The sequence below is a fragment of the Siniperca chuatsi genome, linkage group LG10 (genome assembly GCF_020085105.1).
Source record: "Siniperca chuatsi isolate FFG_IHB_CAS linkage group LG10, ASM2008510v1, whole genome shotgun sequence".
NCBI classification, from domain to species: Eukaryota; Metazoa; Chordata; class Actinopteri; order Centrarchiformes; family Sinipercidae; genus Siniperca; species Siniperca chuatsi.
The window spans coordinates 24,985,239-25,006,594 of NC_058051.1; the positions used below are offsets into that span (position 1 = coordinate 24,985,239).

The following is a 21,356-nucleotide window of genomic DNA, read 5'->3' on the forward strand; positions in this document are numbered from 1 at the left end:
CGGACATGATACACGCGTAAACATTGATCCTGCTTTATTACCTTGTATCTTGTAGTCCTAACTTGAATAAAAAGGCCCCCTGTGGCCCCCAGCTAGTTTTAAGACCCTCATTATTTCAGATGATTTTGTACTTACATCCTGCATATGGGAGTTAAACTTAAAGGTAATCACTTAGGTGATCCCCTGACATCTAGAGCCATCATCAAGTCAAACTTTGCTGAAAACTTCAGTTTATGTCCAAATAACCTGCAAAACTAATGATATTCCCATCAGCCTCAGCTGTACTTTGTGTTTAGTGCTTATTACCAAATGTCAGCATGCTAACACGCTAAACTAAGCTGGTGAGCATTACCCGCTACACATTAGCATGTTAGCATTGTCATTTCTAAGCATAGCATGCCGGCATTAATTCCGTTTCAGAATCAGCTTTATTGGCCAAGTACAGATTCACAAAATGTTTTAAATTTAATACGATAGAAAAAGACATACAGTTAAAAACAAGGACAACAAAGCTGAACATAAACAGGAAAACATAAACATAGGACTATTATGTACATACAAGTAGGTGAAAAAAATACTGTATATAAATATATATATATAAAACGCAACAATGACCAACAGCATACAATGTGTATATATGTTTCTGGAAATTGTAATGAAATACAAATAGTGCAAAGGAATAAATATTGAGTAGGTAATGTAATAAAAGATTACTTTATAAACATGAAGCGGGTTGTTATGTATTTAGTAATAATGCTGGTGTAAATGTTGGTAATCCGTGAATAAATGCTTAAAATGTCATTAATAACCTCTGCAGAGCTTTTCCGGAAGTTAAATGCTCATACAGTCCAATTAGTCAAAGGGATTCTTCACAGTCTAGAAAAACTTCTTAATAATGGATTATAACTGATCTATAACATACTTTATTTTATTTTTATTTTTAATTTTATTGTATTAACCTTTATATACCCTTTATAAAGGATGCCTTATTAGAATATAGTACCAAATCTCTCCTTGATCTGATTCATAGATGTATAAAAAGCACAGAATAAACAGGTTGTGTTGTGCCATCTCAAGCGAACATGCGCAGTGGATTTAAAGCCCTCATTATTGACACACGGTTCGGCCAATCACAGTGAAGCACCGGCGGCAGCCAGCCAATCGCGATCATCTTCTGTTTGTGTGACCGTTCTCCGGCTGAACGATAATTCAGTGAGTACATGTAAGTATGAACATTTTATTTTTTTAAATATGTTTTGAATTCCTAACATAGAAACCAGGTGTGCGTTTAGTCCACGTGTCTGAAATGTAAAACTGTAGCTGAGTCGTGACCACGTTGAGCTGAAAACACGCTGCTTGCTACAGGATGCAGAGTCATCTGTGGCTACTGTGGCTGCTCCAGTAGCTGTTTTATTATGGGAGCACTGGGATGAGTTTTGTTCCGGTCCTATTTTCCTTTTTAAATGTGCGTCTTTGTCATATTATCTGGTCAGTTTGTTATTTTCATGTCAGTCTAGGAGAATCTTTATTATCCCTGGGAGGCAATAACAAAATAATAGCTATACAATAAATAGGCTAGTAGGCTAGAAACATGTACAGAATCTATGTGCAGACAAGAACTACCATTTAAAATATACATAAATGAACCTACTGCTGGGTGACATGTTCATTAGCAGTGACACAGCAGGAAAATGATGACCTCATACTTCCTGCAGTCTAATATCTGGGACCAAAGCTGCTCTCATTTCTCCCTCATGATCATACAAACAACCTGTGTTTCAATCAGAGCCCATGTGTTTCTGTGTATAACTGACTGTGGCCTTCCTCCTCCTGTCTGTCCCTGCAGCGGTTCTCATCATGGCCTCTGGAGCTTTGTTCCCCAGCATGGTGTCCGGATCCCGCGGCTCCTCCAGCAAGTACCTGGTGGAGTTTCGGGCCGGTAAGATGACCATGAAGGGCAGCACGGTGACCCCTGACAAGCGCAAAGGTCAGGTCTACATCCAGCAGACCGACGACTCCCTCATCCACTTCTGCTGGAAGGATCGGACGACCGGGAACGTGGATGATGTAGGTGACACTGTCTGCATGTGAATACTGGCTTGACCTGTGTTTGGCTTTTTAATATTAACCCTTTTTCATGTCCCGATTTAGGACCTGATCATCTTCCCTGATGACTGTGAGTTCAAACGGGTGAACCAGTGCACCACTGGACGGGTCTATGTGTTGAAGTTCAAAGCTGGCTCCAAAAGACTCTTCTTCTGGATGCAGGTATGCAGCTGGACGGTCTGCTCCACACACTTTTGTGTTCATGAAGCTTTGGTTTTCACGTGATAAAAGACACAATGATAAATGTACATTTACAAGAGATAAACCTTTATAATGCAGCTAATGGCACGCTTACATATACATATATATAATTTCATTAATTCTTTCCATGCACAGCAGAAATCACTTGTAGATATCCAGGAAAGATATAAAGCAATTTTCAGCAATTTTGCAACAAAAAAAAGCATTCAGCAAGTTGTATTGTGGCAGACACACAGGCCAGAGATATTGTATATTTTTCTTATTGTCAACAAGTCCTATGGAAAGACCAAAATCAACAATGAATTGATATTAATAAATATCACCTGATAAATCTTATTCCTCTGTGCCATAGAGCTCCATTGTTGTCCAAAAACTATTAAAAACACATCGATGAGCCACATTGTTGCACTGACATGTTCCTTCATTACCGTCAACATGGGCACTGAAGTTTATTTTAACTCAGTCCCACACACTGCTGTAAATACTCACTACAGCACCAAACGTGTATTAATACGCAGCTGAAAATAGTCCCCAAAAAATGAACTCCTATTTACTCCCGTGTCAGTAATGTTGTACTTTTTCTATCGTAATAAAATATCGATTTTAATTGGGAGGAAGATGTTTGTTGACAATAAGAAACATATAGAATAACGGCAGCCTTAAAAATTCTAACCAACTCTTATTGCATCTTTCCAATTTATTTTAAATTCAAATCAGCATGGGAGTAGGGTTGCAAACCTTCAGTGTGGAAAAATAAGGGGCACCTTGCCACCTGCTACTCTCAACATGAATGTAAAGGAAATAGAGTCAATAAGAGTATTTGTAGGCATTATGAAATATATCTCATTTTAACCTTCAGTCCAAAACCTCTTACACAAGATGGGGTAGCCTAGACTTGGGCAGATTAATGTCCACCAATTGGGTTATTGGTTACATTTCTCTCTCTCTCACACACTCACACACACACACACACACACACACACACACACACACAAGGAGGGGGGCGAGTCTTCTGCTTACATCCTCAGAGAACTGTTAACTTATTAATCTGGGAGAATGGCACGACGTAGCTAACTATCACGCTAACTCTAAACACAGTACGATCAAATAACAACAGTTCACACAACCTCTGGGGTATCATGAATTGAGTTATTCCACTCTGCGTCCTCTGCCCAAGCACTGTTCGGGCAGCTCGAGTCTCCGTAACCAGGGCAACGACGATGTTGAGTGACAACTCTTCCGCAAATTCTGATAACTTCTCCGCTATGTCTCTTGAAACTCTTTTGGTTGTAGTGTATGCATTAGAGTAGGGTGTGCACGAAAATACGGGACAAATCGCGTTGATTCAGTAAGGGACAGTGCATTTTATTTTTCAATACGGGACGATCCTGTATTATACGGGACAGGTGGCAACCCTACATGGGAGTGATCACTGCAGAAAGAAGACGAGACTGCTTATTGTTAACACAAAATTATATCAACACTCAATGTAGTAAAACTACTTAATAGAAATAGATTCATGTGTGATCAGTTTCACCAATGAGTTTCTGAAATGAGAACGCTAGATGAAACCTCTCAGTTTTGTTTTTCTGATCTCAGGAGCCAAAGACTGACAAGGATGAGGAGAACTGCCGTAAAGTGAATGAGTATCTCAACAACCCGCCCATGCCCGGTGCTCTCGGTAGTGGCGGCAGTGGAGGACACGACCTGTCTGCTCTGGGAGGTAACAGATACTCAGCGTGCATGAACCTGAAATATGCTGCCAGACATCTACATCTAAAAACTGAATTTCATTCTGATGCTGTTCTGTTTTCATGTAAAGGGGAGGGCGGTCTGCAGAGCCTTCTGGGTAACATGAGCCACAACCAGCTCATGCAGCTCATCGGACCAACTGGACTGGGTGGGATCGGTACGTACCTTCTTAACTAAGTCCTCAAGCTGCAGAGCTGACAGTGTGACAACATGCTAATCAGATAAAACAGGAAAAAAACTTGGTAAATGCTGTTTTTATGCTCTCAGTAGAAACATGTGGCTCTTTTTTTTTCTGAATACCAGGTGGTCTCGGGGCACTGGCTGGTCCAGGCTTGGCCAACCTCCTGGGCAGCACCAGCAGCAGCAGCAGCAGCAGCGTTCCTGCAGCCAGTAACTCCTCCACAAGGTATCTTGTTCCTGTTAAATATTCAAGAAACATCTACCTTTTTAAACACTTTCTGTCTGTTGCTTTGTACCGTGTATATTTGGGCCTGTTTGATTGTTTGGTGGCATAATTTCGTTTGTTTCTGCTGGTAAATTTCCAAACAAAGGAGATGTGATGTTGCTAAGAAATATGAGGGGCAGCTATGACAGACAGGAGGTAGAAGAGCGTAACAGAATCAGCTGTCAGTCACGAACAGTAAACATCAGATTTTAGTAAGTCAGTAACTTACAATCAAAGATCAAGGGCATCTTTATAGACTCACCATTGGGAAAAATCTTGAGCTCGAAGGTTCATTATCGACTTTGGAAATGGTAGTTTGACAAAAAAAACTCTTAGCAAAAAGTCAACTTGTTGGATATTTTCTGGAGCTTTCTCCAAGAGCTGAAAGCTCCGGAAAATTTCCAGTAAGTAGACCTTGTGCTAAGAATTTGTTTGGGTAAAAATCTATGGTGAAACAGCAGATACCAGTTTCTTCACACATGTTTATTTCCATTATTGATTATTATCTCGATTCATTGATGAATTAAAGCCCAGATGATGTCTTTGGATTTCTTGTTTTGTCCAAAACTGAAAGATATTCAGGTTACGATCATATAAGACAATTAAAGGCAGAATATTATCATAACTGAGCGACTGGAACCAAAGTATGTCTGACATTTTTGCCTCCAAAAAAATTACTTTTAACGATTAATTAGAAAATGATATAACTAATGATCTAACTAATCATTTCAGCTCTAGTTAAATCAATAAATCAGAATACAAGGTAGTCACAAGAGGCAACTGGAATAACTTATATTATGTATTATCACTGTCACTGTTGGTTTCCACACTCATGTACTCGAAATTAAGGAAATAACTAAAGTAGATTCTGTAGGTTAAAGGAAAATGGGTACAACTAGAAAAAAAATCAATACTCTTCACATCACAAAATGACATTGATTATCACAGGTTGGTGATTTGATGTGTGTTAAAGCTTCATGTTGGAAATTTGTTTCAATAACTGTAAGTTGTTGTTTTTTTTTACTCTCTTCTCTCAGTCCGTCCACGGCCGTCACCCCCACCTCTACCTCTGCTACCAGTCGGCTCGGCTCCTCCCAGGTGCCCACCACTCCCATCACTCCCTCCGCCACCTCAGCAGCCTCCCCCACAGCCACCACCCCCTCCACCCCTACTGTGACCTCTCTGGCAGCGGGTGCAGCCAACCCCACTCAGCCCATCCAGCTAAGAGACCTGCAGAGCATCCTGGCCACCATGAACGTGCCTGCCAGCGGCCAAGGAGGTGAGGAACCAACCGTAGAGAACGTAGCTTCAGGCGGACTGAAAACTGCGCTCCTCAGAAATGAGATTAGACAAAAACTTAAATAACCAGTTAAACCATAATTAGGCCTAATTAGGGTAATTTCAACTAATTATGCAGCAAATAATTAGCATTGTGAACACAACAGTCTCTGCAATACTGTGCAATTTTAACTTAATAAATTCAGTTTGTTGCAGAAGCAGGAACCCCATGCAAATCCTGCAATCTGTCACTGTTTTGATTTAATTTTACTCTGCTATGCTACATTAGGTGCAACTCTCCATCTTGCTTCATGGACACTATTTATCACCCTCACCTTGCCTACAGATTCACATAGAAAACTAGAGAATGCTGAAGGAGTAGGAAGAGTAGAAAAGGGCTAAAGGATGAAAGAAATGAAGAATGCACAAATTTAGTTGAGGTGTTATAGGTGCTATGAAAGAAGTTAAAGTGGCTATAATGAATATTTTTAAGTAATGATTGATCAGGACTACTTGTATGTGAAAGGGGTTGCTCGTAGTGATGAACTAAAGAGAAGTAGCACCCTGCAGTTCCCCTCATTGTTTTTGTTTTATGGCCTCAACTTTACTGTTTTGATGTTTGTTTCACTCTCACCGCTCTCATCAGTGTCATCTTTGGCAGCAGCAGGAAGCTGTTTTCAGCAAAATAGCTCACATAAACCCACTGGACACTACCCGCCCAGCACCAAACAACAGACAGACACAGTTGGTGACTAGCTGGTGAAGGAAGTGGAACATTTAGCAGCTAAAAAGCCAGATATTGTTCTCCGGAGTTGGTGGAGACCAAAAGCAGAGCTAAAAGGAGAGTGATTATTGGACTTCATCAGGTGGACACAAGCACAACTCTAAATTAATGATAATGTTGCTCCTTATCTGCTGGATGTGTAAATAGTTAACTGTTTGCTAACAAGTTTGCCATATTAACTTAAAAGGTGATGACATATCAGTGTTGTGTCTACAGCTTGTTTCCACTGCCCCCAAGTGGCCAAAAACCCCAGTAATTGTTTGTTTAAAATGGAAGCAAACCAATAAAATGAGCTAAAGTGTACAGAAAAGAGTCAAGGTCTTTCTTAAAATGTATTACCTGACACGAGGGTGAAATATAAGCACTGAAATTAGCTGAAAAGAGTGGAGGTACAAGTTGTGTGTCTATGTATTTGCTAGGTGACTACTGTGGTGCTGCTGGTAGCTGTTATATTGTTAACAGGTGGCTGCTATGGAGTTCCCGGCAGTTGCTAGGTGGTTAACAGTTGGTTGCTAGGGCATTCCAGTTGATAATATGGCTTTGCTAACTTGTTGCTAGGTGGCTGCTAGTTCCAGGCGGTTGCTAGGTTGTTAACGTTGTTGGGGTGCTGCTAGTACAGTACCGGAGTGTTTGTGTGTGTGTGTGTTAGAGCTGTAATAATTTGTCAATTAATCGATTCGTTGATCGGCAGAAATTTTGATGACCGATTAATCAAAGTCACATTCTCTGGTTTCAGCTTCTCAGATGTGAAGATTTGCTGCTTTTCTTTGTCATACATGATAGTAATATATTTGGGTTTTGGACTGTTGGTCGAGTAAAACAAGAAATTTGAAGACACTTTGTTGGGCTCTGGGAATTGTTACATTTTTCACTATTTTCTCACAATTTATAGACAAATTGATTGAGAAAATACTTGTCATATTAATTGATAATGAAAATAATAATCTGCGTCTTTGTGCTTTCATGAAGGCCGTTGGCGCTGATCATTATGATACATGTTTGTGAATTCCTAAAACTAGTTAATTGTTTAAAGCACTGACCTGTCCTATTACAATTGAATGCACCAACTGCTTAGTTACTCCCAGGTCCGTTAACAGAGAAAAACATCAAAGTCAACATTCATATTCCTGTTCATCATCTAAAGGGTATAATCCCTATCACCTAGATTAAGATTGGACCAGATTATTGCCTAACCCTGCCTGCAGATTCACATACAGGAATATGCATTGTGATTATAATGATAAAGCAGCGATTTTACATCTGTAGATACGAAAATGTGGATGTGTTTAAGACTAAACAGTGGTGTTTGTTACCTGCAGTGGACCTCGCCAGCGTCCTGACACCTGAGATCATGGCTCCCATCCTGGCCAACCCCGAGGTGCAGCAGAGGCTGATGCCCTATCTGCCCTCTGGAGAGTCCCTGCTTCAGAGCACAGAGGAGCTCCACAACACGCTCAGCTCGCCTCAGTTTCAGCAGGTAGGGTTCGCTGCGGGACGCCCTCTGTGGTTTCCAGTTGTGGAATGTAATTAAGTACATTTACTCAAGTACTGTACTTAAGTACAATTTTAAGGTATTTTTTGTATTTTACTTGAATATTTCCATTTTATGCTACTTCATACTACATTTTGGAGGCAAATATTGTACTTTTTCTCCACTACATTTATTTGATTTGGTTTAAGTGCTGGTTACTTTGCAGATTCAGATTATTAATACAAAATATTAATCGACTAATAAATTATGTTATTATACGTTAATCTACCCAGCAGTATATAATGTACTTAAAATTAGCTCCACCATTACCAGCTGCAACATTAAAGTGATGAACACATTAATGCATCTCTAATTATAATCCAGTAATTTAATATATATGATTCTGAAATGGGCTGTTCTGCATAACTAGTACATTTTGAAGTTAATACTTTTGTATTTTTATTTAAGTAAGATTTTGAATGCAGGACTTTTACTACTACTACTTTTACTTAAGTGAAAGATCTGAATACGTCTTCCACAGATGGTTTCCACTTTGTAACTCAATATTATTTGAAAATGGGAAAAATGGTGATTTCTTCATTAGTTCTGGGAAAGTTTGTATTTAAATTAAAGTGAAAAGGTTTGGTCATTTGCCATTTAACACCAGCCTGGTATTTTCTTTTATAGAAATATACATATTTCATATATATATTTATTAAGGTCAAACAATCATTTAACAGTTCCATCAGATTACCATCTTATTTGTTGCCTGTGTAAACAGTTTCAGGCTGGACATCTGATAAATACACAAACTACTGTTATCAGCTCTTATTTCCAGCTTGGGGCTGAGTTTGACATTCAACATTTTTCTGTCCTTGGGCACAGAAATAGCATGTGAAGTGAGATACCTCAAATCTCCTTTTAGCAGGACTCTGGTCATTATGATGCTCTCTTTTGTTGGTATTTATTGTCTCTCCGCAGGCTATGAGCATGTTCAGTAGCGCTCTGGCGTCCGGACAGTTAGGGCCTCTAATGAACCAGTTTGGCTTGCCTGCAGACGCTGTCGATGCGGCTAACAAAGGAGGTCAGTGTTTTGCCCACATCAAGCTGAGACACTGTAACTGTTTGTTTCATTACAAACAGTTACAGTGTTGAGGTTGAGTGCGATAATCCTTACTTATATTGGATTGATATTTTATAGACTAACAGTTAGCCGATCAAAAAGCTAATTTTCAGAATAATTGATATTTGCAGCCCTAATTTCTGGCCATTTCTACCACTGCAGATGTGGAGGCTTTTGCAAAAGCCATGGAAACGGAAAAGCCAGACCAGGACGGAGACTCCAAAGACAAGAAAGACGATGATGAAGACATGAGTTTGGACTAAGAACTCTTAACATTATTATTTAATATATTTATTTAGCTGCTTCTTTTGTTTTGTAACTATTACAAATTAAGGATTATGGTTAATATAGTAGAAACTGTCACTAAGACCCTCCCTTCGCTGATAATGCTGTGTTCATCTTCCAACAGTGTGTTGAATTAATATCTACTGATTTAACTGAATGAACATGTATTCTACCTGCACGTCTGTGCTGTCCAAAACACAAGGGAACAGTAAAATTATTGTCTGTGTGTTTATTTTCCAGACTGTTTTGTGAACGATCACTTTACTTGCTGCAGACGTAATTTAGTACCCCTACCGCTCTGAGGAGATAAAAACAGCTTCATACACACTATAAATTATTGATTGTTGACTTGAAAAAAAAACAAACTCAAACTCCAGTGACTTTTCAGTGTCTGAAAATATATTTCAAAAACATTCATTTTACAGCATGAAAACAGTTAATATTCACCCATTTGACACCAACCATACAAGTACAACATGTCCTGCAGTTACACAAATCTTTTTATTTTAATAAATTTTTTTCACCACTGCAGACACAGACAATAAACTGAATCACCATCATGTCCACGATTGTAAAAAGTCTTATCTTTCCCAGACAAGAACGTCCTCAACATCTAAAGATCTCTACAGCAGCAAGAAATGTCAACGCTAAATATCACTTATAAGCTGGTTTACCATTTCACTGTAGTTTCAGGCACTTTTCCCCTCATACGTGTACGCCTAATGGCGTGTGAATCAGAAGAGTTACTACACAATAAGTACTGCAGTCAGGCTAATACCGTCTGGCACGTGTAGAAGCATCTGTTCACATACTTAAAGAGTCACAATGGTTGGATTTCCCCATTCTGTCAAAGCACTACAATCAGTTACCTTCCACTGACTTACAATGGCGCACAGGTAATTTCAGTGATAACAGCTACAGTAACAACGTTCAACTTCTCTTTGGGTTAGATCTGATGAGCCATTCAAAAGATATGAGAAAGTAAAATTCCTGAGAAATGAAGTATATGACGACAACTAGCCAGACTACTGAGGAATAAATTCCAGTGCATTTTACAAAAACATATCCCTGGGTAACGACATGAAACATAAAATAAAACAAACACATTAACTATAAATAATATACCTCCACAATCCTGTTTCCTCACCGTATAACCAAGGTTATACAGTATATCAGCACAGTCCGATAACAGAGCTGCTGCAAGAGTCTGAACAAATTTTCTTTCTATTCAAGAACAAGATAAATACATAAATTAAAGGCCACTTCCTTCTCTAATAATAGACTAAAACTAAAATCCTGTTTTCTACCCACAATTACATTATTATGTTTTAGTTTAACGGCTAAAAACGCGTCGGTGTCACAGTGGGGTTTAAAAGGCATTTACAAAATCAACAGTATGATTCTTTGTCATTTTTAATAATTACTATACTGGCTGTGTATAGTAATGAGAAAGGTGCAGGAGATAAGTTTTCACGAACACAAACATCACAGCGTAAATTTCATTTAAATAGAGGTGAAGAATACTAGGATGTACAAAAAAAAGGCTCACAAGAAACCAAAATAAAAGCACAATTAACGTGCTCACTGAACGTCTCTAACATAGAGCTCATGATTGGATCGACATCAGAACGTCACATGTAACAAACGCTTAAAAACACATTCAGGGAGACGCACATGCCAACAAATGTAAACTACTTATTCTTCAGATACAGTGAGTGACTCAAGTCACGACTGACAGAAAATAAATAGTACCAGAATTATTTGTTTCAAACAGCACAGCTTATAAACTGGTCGACACACACACACACACACACTCAGCCACTTCTGATTCAAAGTCCTAATTACTTCACCGCACATACACTTGCTGATGTTATTAATGAAACCACCGGAGTGTCAGATATCACCGTATCCAGTCCAACCCTGCTTCACCAGTCTGCGGTAGTGCGGCATGACCTTGCTCTCGGGCAGGTAAAGTCCCATCTCCAAGGCAACCAGCACCGGGAACTCCAGAGGAATCAGCTCTCGTCTGTTTATACGGAAACGCTCCTCCAGCTTCTGCTCATCCGCAGGGAGAAAAACAGAGGAAGGGTTTAGAGGAATACATGTTATCATGTGGATAGAGTCTGACAATGTAAACAATCTTGTCTACTCTTACTCTAATAGAAATGTTTATTTTGTCAATAGTGATCATGATGATTTGTGATAAATAGACAGTTGTGAATTTTGTAAGCAGGGTGTGATCAAAATGAAGAATTATAAATGTATTTACACGTCTCTAACTAACATCGCAGTATATATATTTTAGTAGTGTTTACAAGCTATTAAACCATCACAGTATTTAATTTATGTGCATTACCTTTTCTACATTCTGTTCCTACCATCACAACTGTACACCAGTCTAACACAGTCTTTTATATTATATTTTATAGATATATTTTATTCCTATATTTTAACTTCTGCACTATTTATGTCTTTGTCTTAGATTCTCTTTTCTCATGTTGTGTGATTTTCTTATGTACATTTTGACAGAAGCTAAATGAATGTAAACTAGCTCATGTTAAAAGTTATAATCCTTAAGATTGTAATGAAATCTGTTTTTGATACCATGTGTTTTTTCAGCAATAGCCACTGAACATATTTACATTCTGTTATTACGTGTCTATATAATAGTTTTCAATGTTAGTGGCGGAGTCCGCCATTCCCACATTGGATTCAAATAGGCTTCACATGTACGACATGTGTTTTTCCACTTTGTGTACCCTTCTCTTATTAGCATGAGGAGGGTGACAGGTTACATGTCCAGGTTTCATGTTTCTGTGGAAACTTTACTCACATCAATGAGCTGTTGGACTTCTGGCTTCCTCAGATCACTGCTGATCTTTGCAGCCAGCAGCACGCACGCCGCTGCCACCAGCTTCCTGTTCTGCTTGTTGAGGCGACCCTGCAGCACCAGCTTCTCAAAGTAAACATAAGCCATCGCTGTGGTGACCGGCTGTAGACCAAACTCCTCACTCACGGCCCGCATCTCCCTCTTCAGGCTAGTGGAGAGGAGGGAAGAAGCCAGTTATTCATCAGTTTTCTAAGAAAGGGTACACTGTGTGACTTGTTTGAACCAGATTAAAAAACCACAATGGAAATGTGAGAGGGCACAACAGGGTTCAACCTTCAAAAGGCTTTTAGAGGAGAATTTGAAAATCCTAGGGGCAATGTAATATATCTGTACCTTCTTATCTTGCTCAGAGTCAGCTTGATATGAGGAAACCTCTCCCTGAAAGTCTCATTCATGTCCTTCTTCAGGTCAGATGGTTTCACATACTCAATAATAGTCGTCTGCAGAGGTGAAAAACAAACCAGCATGTCAGTACAGAGGTGCCTCATGTCAGCAGGAATTATAGCTACAATAAAGCATTACAATTTAGCTTATAAACTGTCTGGGTAAGCTCGTTTAACACACACACACACACACATGCTAGAGGTTACAGTCTTGTGACATGATCTACTCAGCAGCAATAAAATCATGTGAACAGGACATAATGGATGTATTTTACTCTCTAATGGGGCTGGAGGTCAGTTCAGAGGTGAGAACTGCTTCATTTTATATTAGAACAATTAAAATAAAATTAAACTGTCCCTGATTTCTGAAACAAATAAAGAAGGTCCATGGTGAGACAATCAGTGAGTTTACATGCACTAAAGAAACCAGCAAGGCTTTTTTCATCCTGACTTCTTTTTTTGGTGTGTGTGTGTCATAGCGAGAAAGTGAATTAAACAGCCAAATGTTCAGTGGTGGAAACCGACTTATTTGGACTTCGGAGTTCACCAAGTTAAATTTAAGACTTTTTTAAAGATTATATTTTGGGCTTTTTGCCTTTAATTGATAGGAACAGCTGAAGAGAGACAGGAGGGGGAGCTGCAAAGGGCTGCAGGTTGGGTTTGAACCCTGGCCGCTGCGGTAAGGACCCAGCCTAGTACATGGGGTGCACGCTCCACCAGGTGAGGCACCAGGGCGCCTTAATTTAATTTAATACCCGATTCACAATCATACTGAAAGTATGACGGACAATGTGGCCTACAATTGTTTATTGTCACACTTTTTCAGTACTTCCAGCAGTATATTATATATATATATATATATATATATATATATATATATATATATATATATATATATATATATATATATATATATATATATATATATATATATATATATATATATATATATATATATATATAGCAGTAGTGACAGTGTTTGCTACAGGTCTGATGGTGCTGACTGAAACGCCACGCCAAGGATTGAACAGCGCCCTGCAGGCACATCTACTGTTGAAACAATCCCACTTTCAGCTTACAAGTAGGGCTGCACAATATGGTAAAAAAATAATATTGAGATTATTTTGACAGATATGACGACTGCGATATGATTCACGATTAGTGGGAATGATCATTTTTGCGTCACAATTTCAATTTTCACAAAAAATGATTTGACATTTGTTGGGGTCTGTACCAAACAAATGTTTTCTTCCATCTGGAGAACAAGATTTGTAAGCCAGGGCATCTCTGCAGCACTACATTACTTCATTATAATGCTGTTTTACATTTTACCTTTATCAAAAAAATTGCAGCTTCTGCAATTTGGATATTGCACTTGGCCATATTACGATTTCGATAATATTGCGATTAATTGTGCAGCCCTACTTACAAGTGTGTAACGTCTCCCGACCCTGCAGAAATCAGGAGAAACCAAGTTATTATAACCCCCCTGTCGTTTACATGATTAAGAAATAAGCTTACTGGAGAAAGCCGACTGTAACCCGGATATTTAACTGCATGTAAATGCACTGAATGAAAAGAACCAACTCTCACCACGTATGATGCAAATATCAGAACCCTCTTGTGTCTCCCACAGGGCCACTGAGGGTCACTGAGCAGGTTAGGATCATACTCTGCCACCTCCTCTATACCTGAAAAACACAAAAAAAACAAGAGCGCATAAAAATATGTGAGGTCAGTTAAACAGTGAAGAAGCAGATGTGTGTCTGTTGGCTTAAATTGGAGTCGTACATGGTTCCTGTGCCACACTGTTGTTCAGACGAGCAGGGGTGAAGTTCCTCTGCCCGTTGCCACGGAAACGCGACTGAGGGGTCTGAACTGTGCAGCCCTCTGGCGCGCCGCCGCTCTTCTGTCTCACCAATGCATTGGTCGGATAAAGGAACTGAGCGTATGACACCGTCTGAGGAGGAAAAATTAGACAAATCAAGCAGATTTATCTGAGTATTTCTTTGTATTCCTGTTTTCGCATCACAGTGCTATGTATCAGATACACATTTACCTTGCCACAGGCGCCCAGCTCCACACCTTCCAGGGAAGGAAGCAGGTCAGCGGCCACCACAGAAGACAGCCTTTGTCTCTGAGTCTCCAGCTTAGGATCACTGTTCAGAAAGAGTCACATTTATGTCATTTTCACTACACGATCAGTGCACACTGCCCTTTCCTGAGAATGATGACGATGATGGATGAGACAGGAGGGTGATGAAAACATAAAAGCGAGGGGTTGGTGGGTGCTCTCTGCTTGGGATGGTGCTTTCTTTGTACCTGAGGTGAGCACTCTCTCCATAGGGCAGCACTGAGAAAGCAGCATATAGCGACCGCTTGGCACAAATCAGCACGATCCTGCAGGACACAGCAAGTACAGGCAGACAAAACAGACGGTGTGTCAGTCTACAAACAACAACTACAGTGACTGCTACTCAACAGCTACTGTACACACGATGTTCATCAGTGCTGGAGCTGCAGGGACAGTGAAATGAGTCACAGAGCCGCTTCTCGTGTTGATCTGCGTCACTACCGAAGCCAAACAGCTCTCAACAACAAGGAGGGAAACCTGGGAGCTCTCATGTACTACCGTTACATTTGAGTCACAGAGATAAGTAGAGGTGAAATGATTAGTCGATTAATCAATCAGTTGATCGACAGAAAATTAATCAGCAACTATGTTGATATTCAATTAATGGTTAAAAGGCTATAGCTTCCGTTCTGGTTCCAAATGTAAATATTTTCTGGTTTTCTCAGTCTCCTATGATAATTAACTGAGTGTCTTCAGGTTGTGGACCGCTGGTCAGACAAAACAAGACTGAAGACGTGACTTTGGACTCTGGGAAACCGTGACAAAACAAGATCGATTAATAACCAGCAGATTAATAGGTAATGAAAATAATCGTTGATTGCCACCTTAGAGATAAACATCTGCTTTTCAGAAAAACATAACCAGCAATCTCTGAAAAACCCATAAGGTCGTTAAACAACATTTATTGCTGTTCTGAATATATTTCCAGACTCCTCAAAGACTCTTCTAACCGCCGGGATGAAAAAATATTCTGCCGGCTGCACAATAAAAAAGATTTTTCTCAAGTTGCGACTGTATCTCCTAATCCAGGTAGCTGGAAATGACATGTGTCCTTGCTCTTTTTTTTTGCTATTTTTGTAAAACGCGAGCAAAATATTAATGCATTATTTTGTATGAAAATATATTAACTATTGGAAAAAACATCAATACCAATTTAACCGATAATACAATTTCAACATTTGGTTTACATTGTACGAACTGACCAAGGAGACATGTCATAGGCTTAAAATCTTTTTTATCATGCAGCAGATTAGGGCTGCAACTAACGATTATTTTCTTGATTCATCGATTAGTTGTTTGGTCTGTAAAACATTCGAAAATATTGAAACATGAAAATTATAATTTCTCAGAGCCCAAAGAGGTGTCTTCAAATTGCTATTGTTGTTTGACAGATTGTCCAAAACCCAAAGATATTCAGTTTACTATAATGCAATTAAACAATAAATAGATTAGAATAGTTTGATAACTGATTAACAAACTAATCTTCGCTGCTCTACAGCAGACAAAATATTTTTTCATCCAGATGGTTAGAAGAGTCTAAAAATACCGGCAGAACAGCTGTAAACAACCTTATGGGTTTTTTAAAGTTTGTGAGTTATATATTCTTTAGAAAAATCAGATGCTTATCTCTGTGACTCAAAAGGTAATGTTAATACACGAGAGGCACAAACTGGGGCTGAGAGCTAGACTGGCTAAAACCAGGGTCAAGCAACCAACAAACGCAGTACACATTCACTAGAACTCTATTGTTCGGACAAAAATGTAGACAAACCACTCACAGCCTACTTAACACAACCACTGAACACAGCAGTGCTTTTGGCAACTAAGAAAACTGCACACACACCAGGAAGCTTCAGCTCCTCACAAAGCACCAATCAATAACATACAGCCAGCAGTTTGTGTCTCAGATATAAATATCAAATCTCTTGCAATATCGCAACACAGAAATCTACTTGTGTTAATTAGCTTAGTTTTATAACCTAGATAGCTTTGCTTCAGCTCAGTAAGTAGCATGAACTGAGTGACAAACAGAAACAGATTCAGACCTGTGGGGCAATTTAGGATTGGTACGTCATTGGTATCGTTTTGCACACACCAGCAGAAAACACATGACACATAATCATGTGTGTGGGCATGAAATGTTGGTTAAGTGAAATGTAAATGGGAGTCAAAAACACATGGCTTGACTAGTGGGAAAAAAACTATATGACATATTTTTTCATTGTCTACAGACAGAGTAAGAAAACAAAACCAAACAAACACATTACGACACAGACAGGCAACAGAGTGATATTTCAGTCCTGTCTAGCTTTGGAGTCTACCTAACTGTGGGTGTTACATTTCCACACTGCACCCCTTTTGGCTTTTGCAAAGCTCCCAAGAGATGATTAAATTCACTGTAGCAGTCAGCACTCAGCAGCTGTACTGCTGTTGTTCCTCTGCAGGCCAAACTAAGTCTCTCTGCCAGAGTTAAGCAGCTTATTACAATACTAGCAGGAGGCATATAACACTGCTTATGAGTTAAAGGCCTATTTTACAGAGTCCAAAATAAAACAGCTTTTGTGTTTTTTACATTTCTCTGACAGGAAACTTGTAGCAGAATTCCTCATGAGTTATTCTACTGTATATAGTATGTAAATGCATTTGTATATGTAAATGTATTTTGGAGACTCACCTACATCCCCTGGTATCATACTGCCTCATACTCTTGATGAAGTGGACTTTCTTTGGCACCTTGGGTCCAGGAGAACCAGAGACATTCCTCAACCTGAGTAGAGATCAAGGAATACACAAAAGACCACTTAATTAATGCAGGTATAACATGAACCAAACAAAGGATCTTCACATGATATGGCTCACTCTGTAAATCTGGACTCTTTCAGCAATGTGAATCTCTTTACATCACAGATTTGGAGGTAAAACCAAAGTAGAGGGTTAAATTCAACTCTCCTTTTACAAGAGGGACAAGATTTATTAGGTATTTTCACCAAACAGTGAGAGTTAAGTCTCGTTTTATATCTAAGACACTAATAATACAGGACACCAAGACACAGTTCAACATAAGGAGAAAACAGTGAAACAACCATATTGTAAACCACGGGTACAATTGAATTGTCCATCTATATATCCATACTATTTTTACTTAACATATCATACATGTTTCATGGGTTAAAAGTTTATACCACAGAAGATGCTGGAACATTAACTTTACTAATGCTACATGAGAATGAAAGTGACTTCTTCTCATGATACCTGCTGGTTTCATTTTATGCGGAAGTCAGTAGCCTGTTTAAAGGCCCGTTGTGCGACACCGACCACCAATATGCTCACCTCTGCCGTGAATCCAGAGAATTGCCGGCCGGGACCGGGCTCAGCGCGGCGGGCATTGACCTGACGCGGGAGCAGGGCTGGTGTCCGGTGGGCACAGGAGACAGAGGGGTGTCCGGGGTTAGCGTCTCGGCCGCACTGCCACCCTCCAAAAATACCTCGTTAGCCCCCACAGCATTTGCCCCGGCAAGTCCGGGTGACATTACCAAAGAAGGTCGGGTGGAGCTGATCACCCCTGGAAAGCTGGAGGACGAGCCACTACCGGACGCAGCGGGTTCTGTCACCTGGGCGACCGGTCCTTGGCTATCCGCCGGCAGGGGCACGACCGTTGCGCCGCAGTCTCTGAGTCTGTGCTCCTCGGCGGCTTTTTGGTCGGTATTTCCATCGCTAAGCTGATACTGGGGCCGCCCGTCGAGTGAGATATTAGTGAGGAACAACAGAGCCGCCTGTCTCCTTTTTGAATCTTTCGCTTTCCTCCGGTGCTCTTGGTGTGTCTTGGCTGGTTTACTATTACTATCACTGCCGGTAGACTGCAGACCGCATACGGCGGTCGCCATTCTAGTTTGAAATGTAGCCGTTGGACTCAAAGGCAACTAGTGACTGGTACCAGTGCGTTAGTCCCGCCCCTCTACATGCTGATTGGCTGTAGGATAATTATGCGAATTAAATCGTGTAAATACTTGTAGGTGATTGGATAAGACATCTCTTATGCAAAAATATTCTTGTTGCTCGCAGTTGATTGGGTGTAGTATAATAGTGGGAGGTGCGCTGGAGAGGAGACAAAGGAAGTATTCACCAAATTCACCAATTCAATTTGATGGCTGATTAATTTATATCTATATGAACTGATTAAAACTCTTTTTGCTAAGCTTAAACCTAATTGTACAAAAAAAGCAGATTTTTTTCTCTCTAAATTCTTCTAAATTCAAATCAAGGTCTAAAAGCTGAAAATCCATTATAAAGGGTATATATTCAGCTACCACACAGAGTCCTGCCACCTTCAGAAGTTTTCTGATGACTCTGCTGTGGTGGGATGTGTCAGCGGTGGTGATGAGACGGAGTACAGGGCTGTGGTGGGTAACTTTGTTTCATGGTGCGAGCAGAACCATCTGCAGCTCAATGCGACAAAGTCAAAGGAGCTGATTGTGGATCTACGGAGGGCCAAGGCACCAGTGACCCCGGTTTCCATCCAGGGGGTCAGTGTGGACATTGTGGAGGACTACAAGTACCTGGGAGTACACTTGGATAATAAACTGGACTGGACCAAGAACACTCAGGCTGTTTACAGGAAGGGCCAGAGCCGCCTCTATTTTCTGAGGAGGCTGAGGTCCTTCAACATCTGCCGGACAATGCTGAAGATGTTCTATGAGTCTGTGGTGGCCAGTGCTATCCTGTATGCTGTTGCATGCTGGGGCAGCAGGTTAAAGGTAGCGGACGCAAACAGACTGAACAAACTGATCCGTAAGGCCAGTAACATTGTGGGGTGGAGCTGGACTCTCTGGCGGTGGTGTCAGAGAGGAGGATGCTGGCCAAACTACACGCCATCTTGGACAGTGTCTCCCACCCGCTCCATGACGTGCTGGCTAAACAAAGGAGCACCTTCAGCGGAAGACTCATCCCACCAAAGAGCACCACAGAGCGCCACAGGAAGTCATTCCTGCCTGTGGCCATCAAACTATTTAACTCCTCCCTCTAAGGATTAGTCTGTTTGACCCTAGGTCACTAAACTGGACATTGAGCATTACATCTTAATAATAATTGTGCAATATTCTGTTTACTACTCAAGTGCAATATTAGTTTTCCTTGTTAGTTTTTCTTATTACTGTTACGGATATACCTCAATCACTCTCGACAGTACATGCACCTCCGCTTTTACTATTATTTATTACATAATTAGTGACATTGTATTTATACTGTACTTCACCATCTACCAGTAAACCCACTTGGTACTCGACACTTAGTTTATCTTATACTTATACCAACATGTTACTTAATTTATTTCTGACCTGTTTATAGTGTATAATATCGTTTTCTCCTGTGTGCACTGACGTAAAGAAGAGCTACTGGAACAAAGAGTTTCCCTACGGGGATCAATAAAGTATTTCTGATTCTGATTCTGATTCTGATATGAGCAGTAACTAATGGTTTTATTGATGGTTAATGAATCATTTACTGATGCTTTATAGATCAGTTAGCGAAAACACGTTTTGGGTTGCCAGGTTGTGAACAACTCCTTTGGCTGGTGTTGATGCTTTCTATATAATAAAAACAGAATAATAGTAATAATGCAGTTATACATTTTGGTAATCTATTGATAAATGCTCATGGGTTTCTCACATTCTAATAAAGTCAGTAAATAGTTTTTACAATAATCCATCCAGTCTACTGTTGTAAACGATAATAAGTTGTTAATAAATAGATTTTGGTCCAGATGCACGCCACATTTTTCCCATTAGGTAAGTGGTCTAACAGCCCATCTGGGGTGTCTTTCTGATGGATTTAAGAAAGACCCAGGCAGGTCTGTGGTATCCAAGAGTGTTTTCGCATCAGAGTGTTTTCCTTTTGAGAAAATGGCACCAGCTATCTATTTAGCATTTGTGAACAAGTCAGTGGAATGTGAAACTGTGATTGTGAGATCAAAGACGGGCTACAGAAATAGGAGTTAATGGGGCAGTTTGCACAGGATTTTGATTTTGGATTTCCCATTCAATTGACTTTCAAATAATGAAGCTTGTGTCCATTTTCTCTGAGACAGAAAGTGAAGCGTGAAAGCTTTTCCATCTCCTGAGCGGAGGTGATCAATAGAATAGACTCATGGAAATCCCGAAGCTTCCTTCCTTCACAGTTTAGGAGAATTACAACGTTAACAGTATGGCAAAGAGTGTGTTTGAGAATTGGTTCAACTGTTGAGAGGTCACTGACCTGTGAGGATATACAGTAGGTAGCGGTGACAAGTTCACTGCCACTAATCCGCTGATCCACTGCAACAAAGAGATGGGATTTAGTCTCAATCCAATCAGAACAATCTGCCTCCTTAGAAGTATCCATCAATCGATCTATCATCTATCTGTCTGTCCGTCTATCTGTCTGTCCGTCTATCTGTCTGTCTACTGCATTTATCAGTGGCTCTGTTTTAAAGTGTCTTGTTTCTGCGTAAAAAGGCACTAACAGCAAAAG

At 40.0% G+C, this 21,356-nt stretch overlaps 2 protein-coding genes across 3 annotated transcripts; one reads left to right on the forward strand and one right to left on the reverse strand.

Annotated features, from left to right (window-relative positions):
• Positions 1-1,091: 1,091 nt before the first annotated feature.
• Positions 1,092-9,677, forward strand: LOC122882870 (proteasomal ubiquitin receptor ADRM1-like). Its single transcript, XM_044210766.1, has 10 exons — positions 1,092-1,222; positions 1,847-2,067; positions 2,152-2,268; positions 3,907-4,030; positions 4,130-4,216; positions 4,363-4,465; positions 5,542-5,783; positions 7,886-8,043; positions 9,019-9,121; positions 9,323-9,677. Exons 2-10 carry the CDS (start codon positions 1,858-1,860, stop codon positions 9,421-9,423), a joined length of 1,245 nt encoding a protein of 414 aa, XP_044066701.1. The 5' UTR covers positions 1,092-1,222; positions 1,847-1,857; the 3' UTR covers positions 9,424-9,677.
• A 145-nt stretch (positions 9,678-9,822) lies between these two features.
• On the reverse strand, positions 9,823-18,943 carry LOC122882867 (CDK5 and ABL1 enzyme substrate 2-like). Of its 2 annotated transcripts, XM_044210762.1 has the most exons (9): positions 18,183-18,941; positions 17,527-17,619; positions 15,041-15,118; positions 14,778-14,877; positions 14,510-14,678; positions 14,312-14,409; positions 12,669-12,775; positions 12,279-12,483; positions 9,823-11,500 (listed from the first exon to the last, which is right to left on the reverse strand). In XM_044210762.1, the coding sequence occupies exons 1-9, from the start codon at positions 18,734-18,736 to the stop codon at positions 11,339-11,341; spliced, it is 1,566 nt and encodes a 521-aa protein (XP_044066697.1). In that variant the 5' UTR covers positions 18,737-18,941; the 3' UTR covers positions 9,823-11,338. The 2 variants fall into 2 exon arrangements, with proteins under 2 accessions (XP_044066697.1, XP_044066698.1); XM_044210763.1 differs by lacking the exon at positions 15,041-15,118 and having other exon boundaries at positions 18,183-18,943.
• Between the last annotated feature and the right edge of the window lie 2,413 nt (positions 18,944-21,356).

Bases quoted from the DNA above. Each gene is read 5' to 3' on its own strand.
- LOC122882867 (XM_044210762.1), bottom strand. From the start codon at position 18,736: ATGGCGACCGCCGTATGCGGTCTGCAGTCTACCGGCAGTGATAGTAAT. The intron at 17,620-18,182 runs GTGAGCATATTG...ATCTCTACTCAG, and splicing joins TCTCTGGATTCACGGCAGAG to GTTGAGGAATGTCTCTGGTT. The intron at 14,878-15,040 runs GTACAAAGAAAG...CTTTCTGAACAG, and splicing joins GGAGAGAGTGCTCACCTCAG to TGATCCTAAGCTGGAGACTC.
- LOC122882870 (XM_044210766.1), top strand. From the start codon at position 1,858: ATGGCCTCTGGAGCTTTGTTCCCCAGCATGGTGTCCGGATCCCGCGGC. The intron at 2,269-3,906 runs GTATGCAGCTGG...TTCTGATCTCAG, and splicing joins GACTCTTCTTCTGGATGCAG to GAGCCAAAGACTGACAAGGA. The intron at 5,784-7,885 runs GTGAGGAACCAA...TGTTACCTGCAG, and splicing joins GCCTGCCAGCGGCCAAGGAG to TGGACCTCGCCAGCGTCCTG.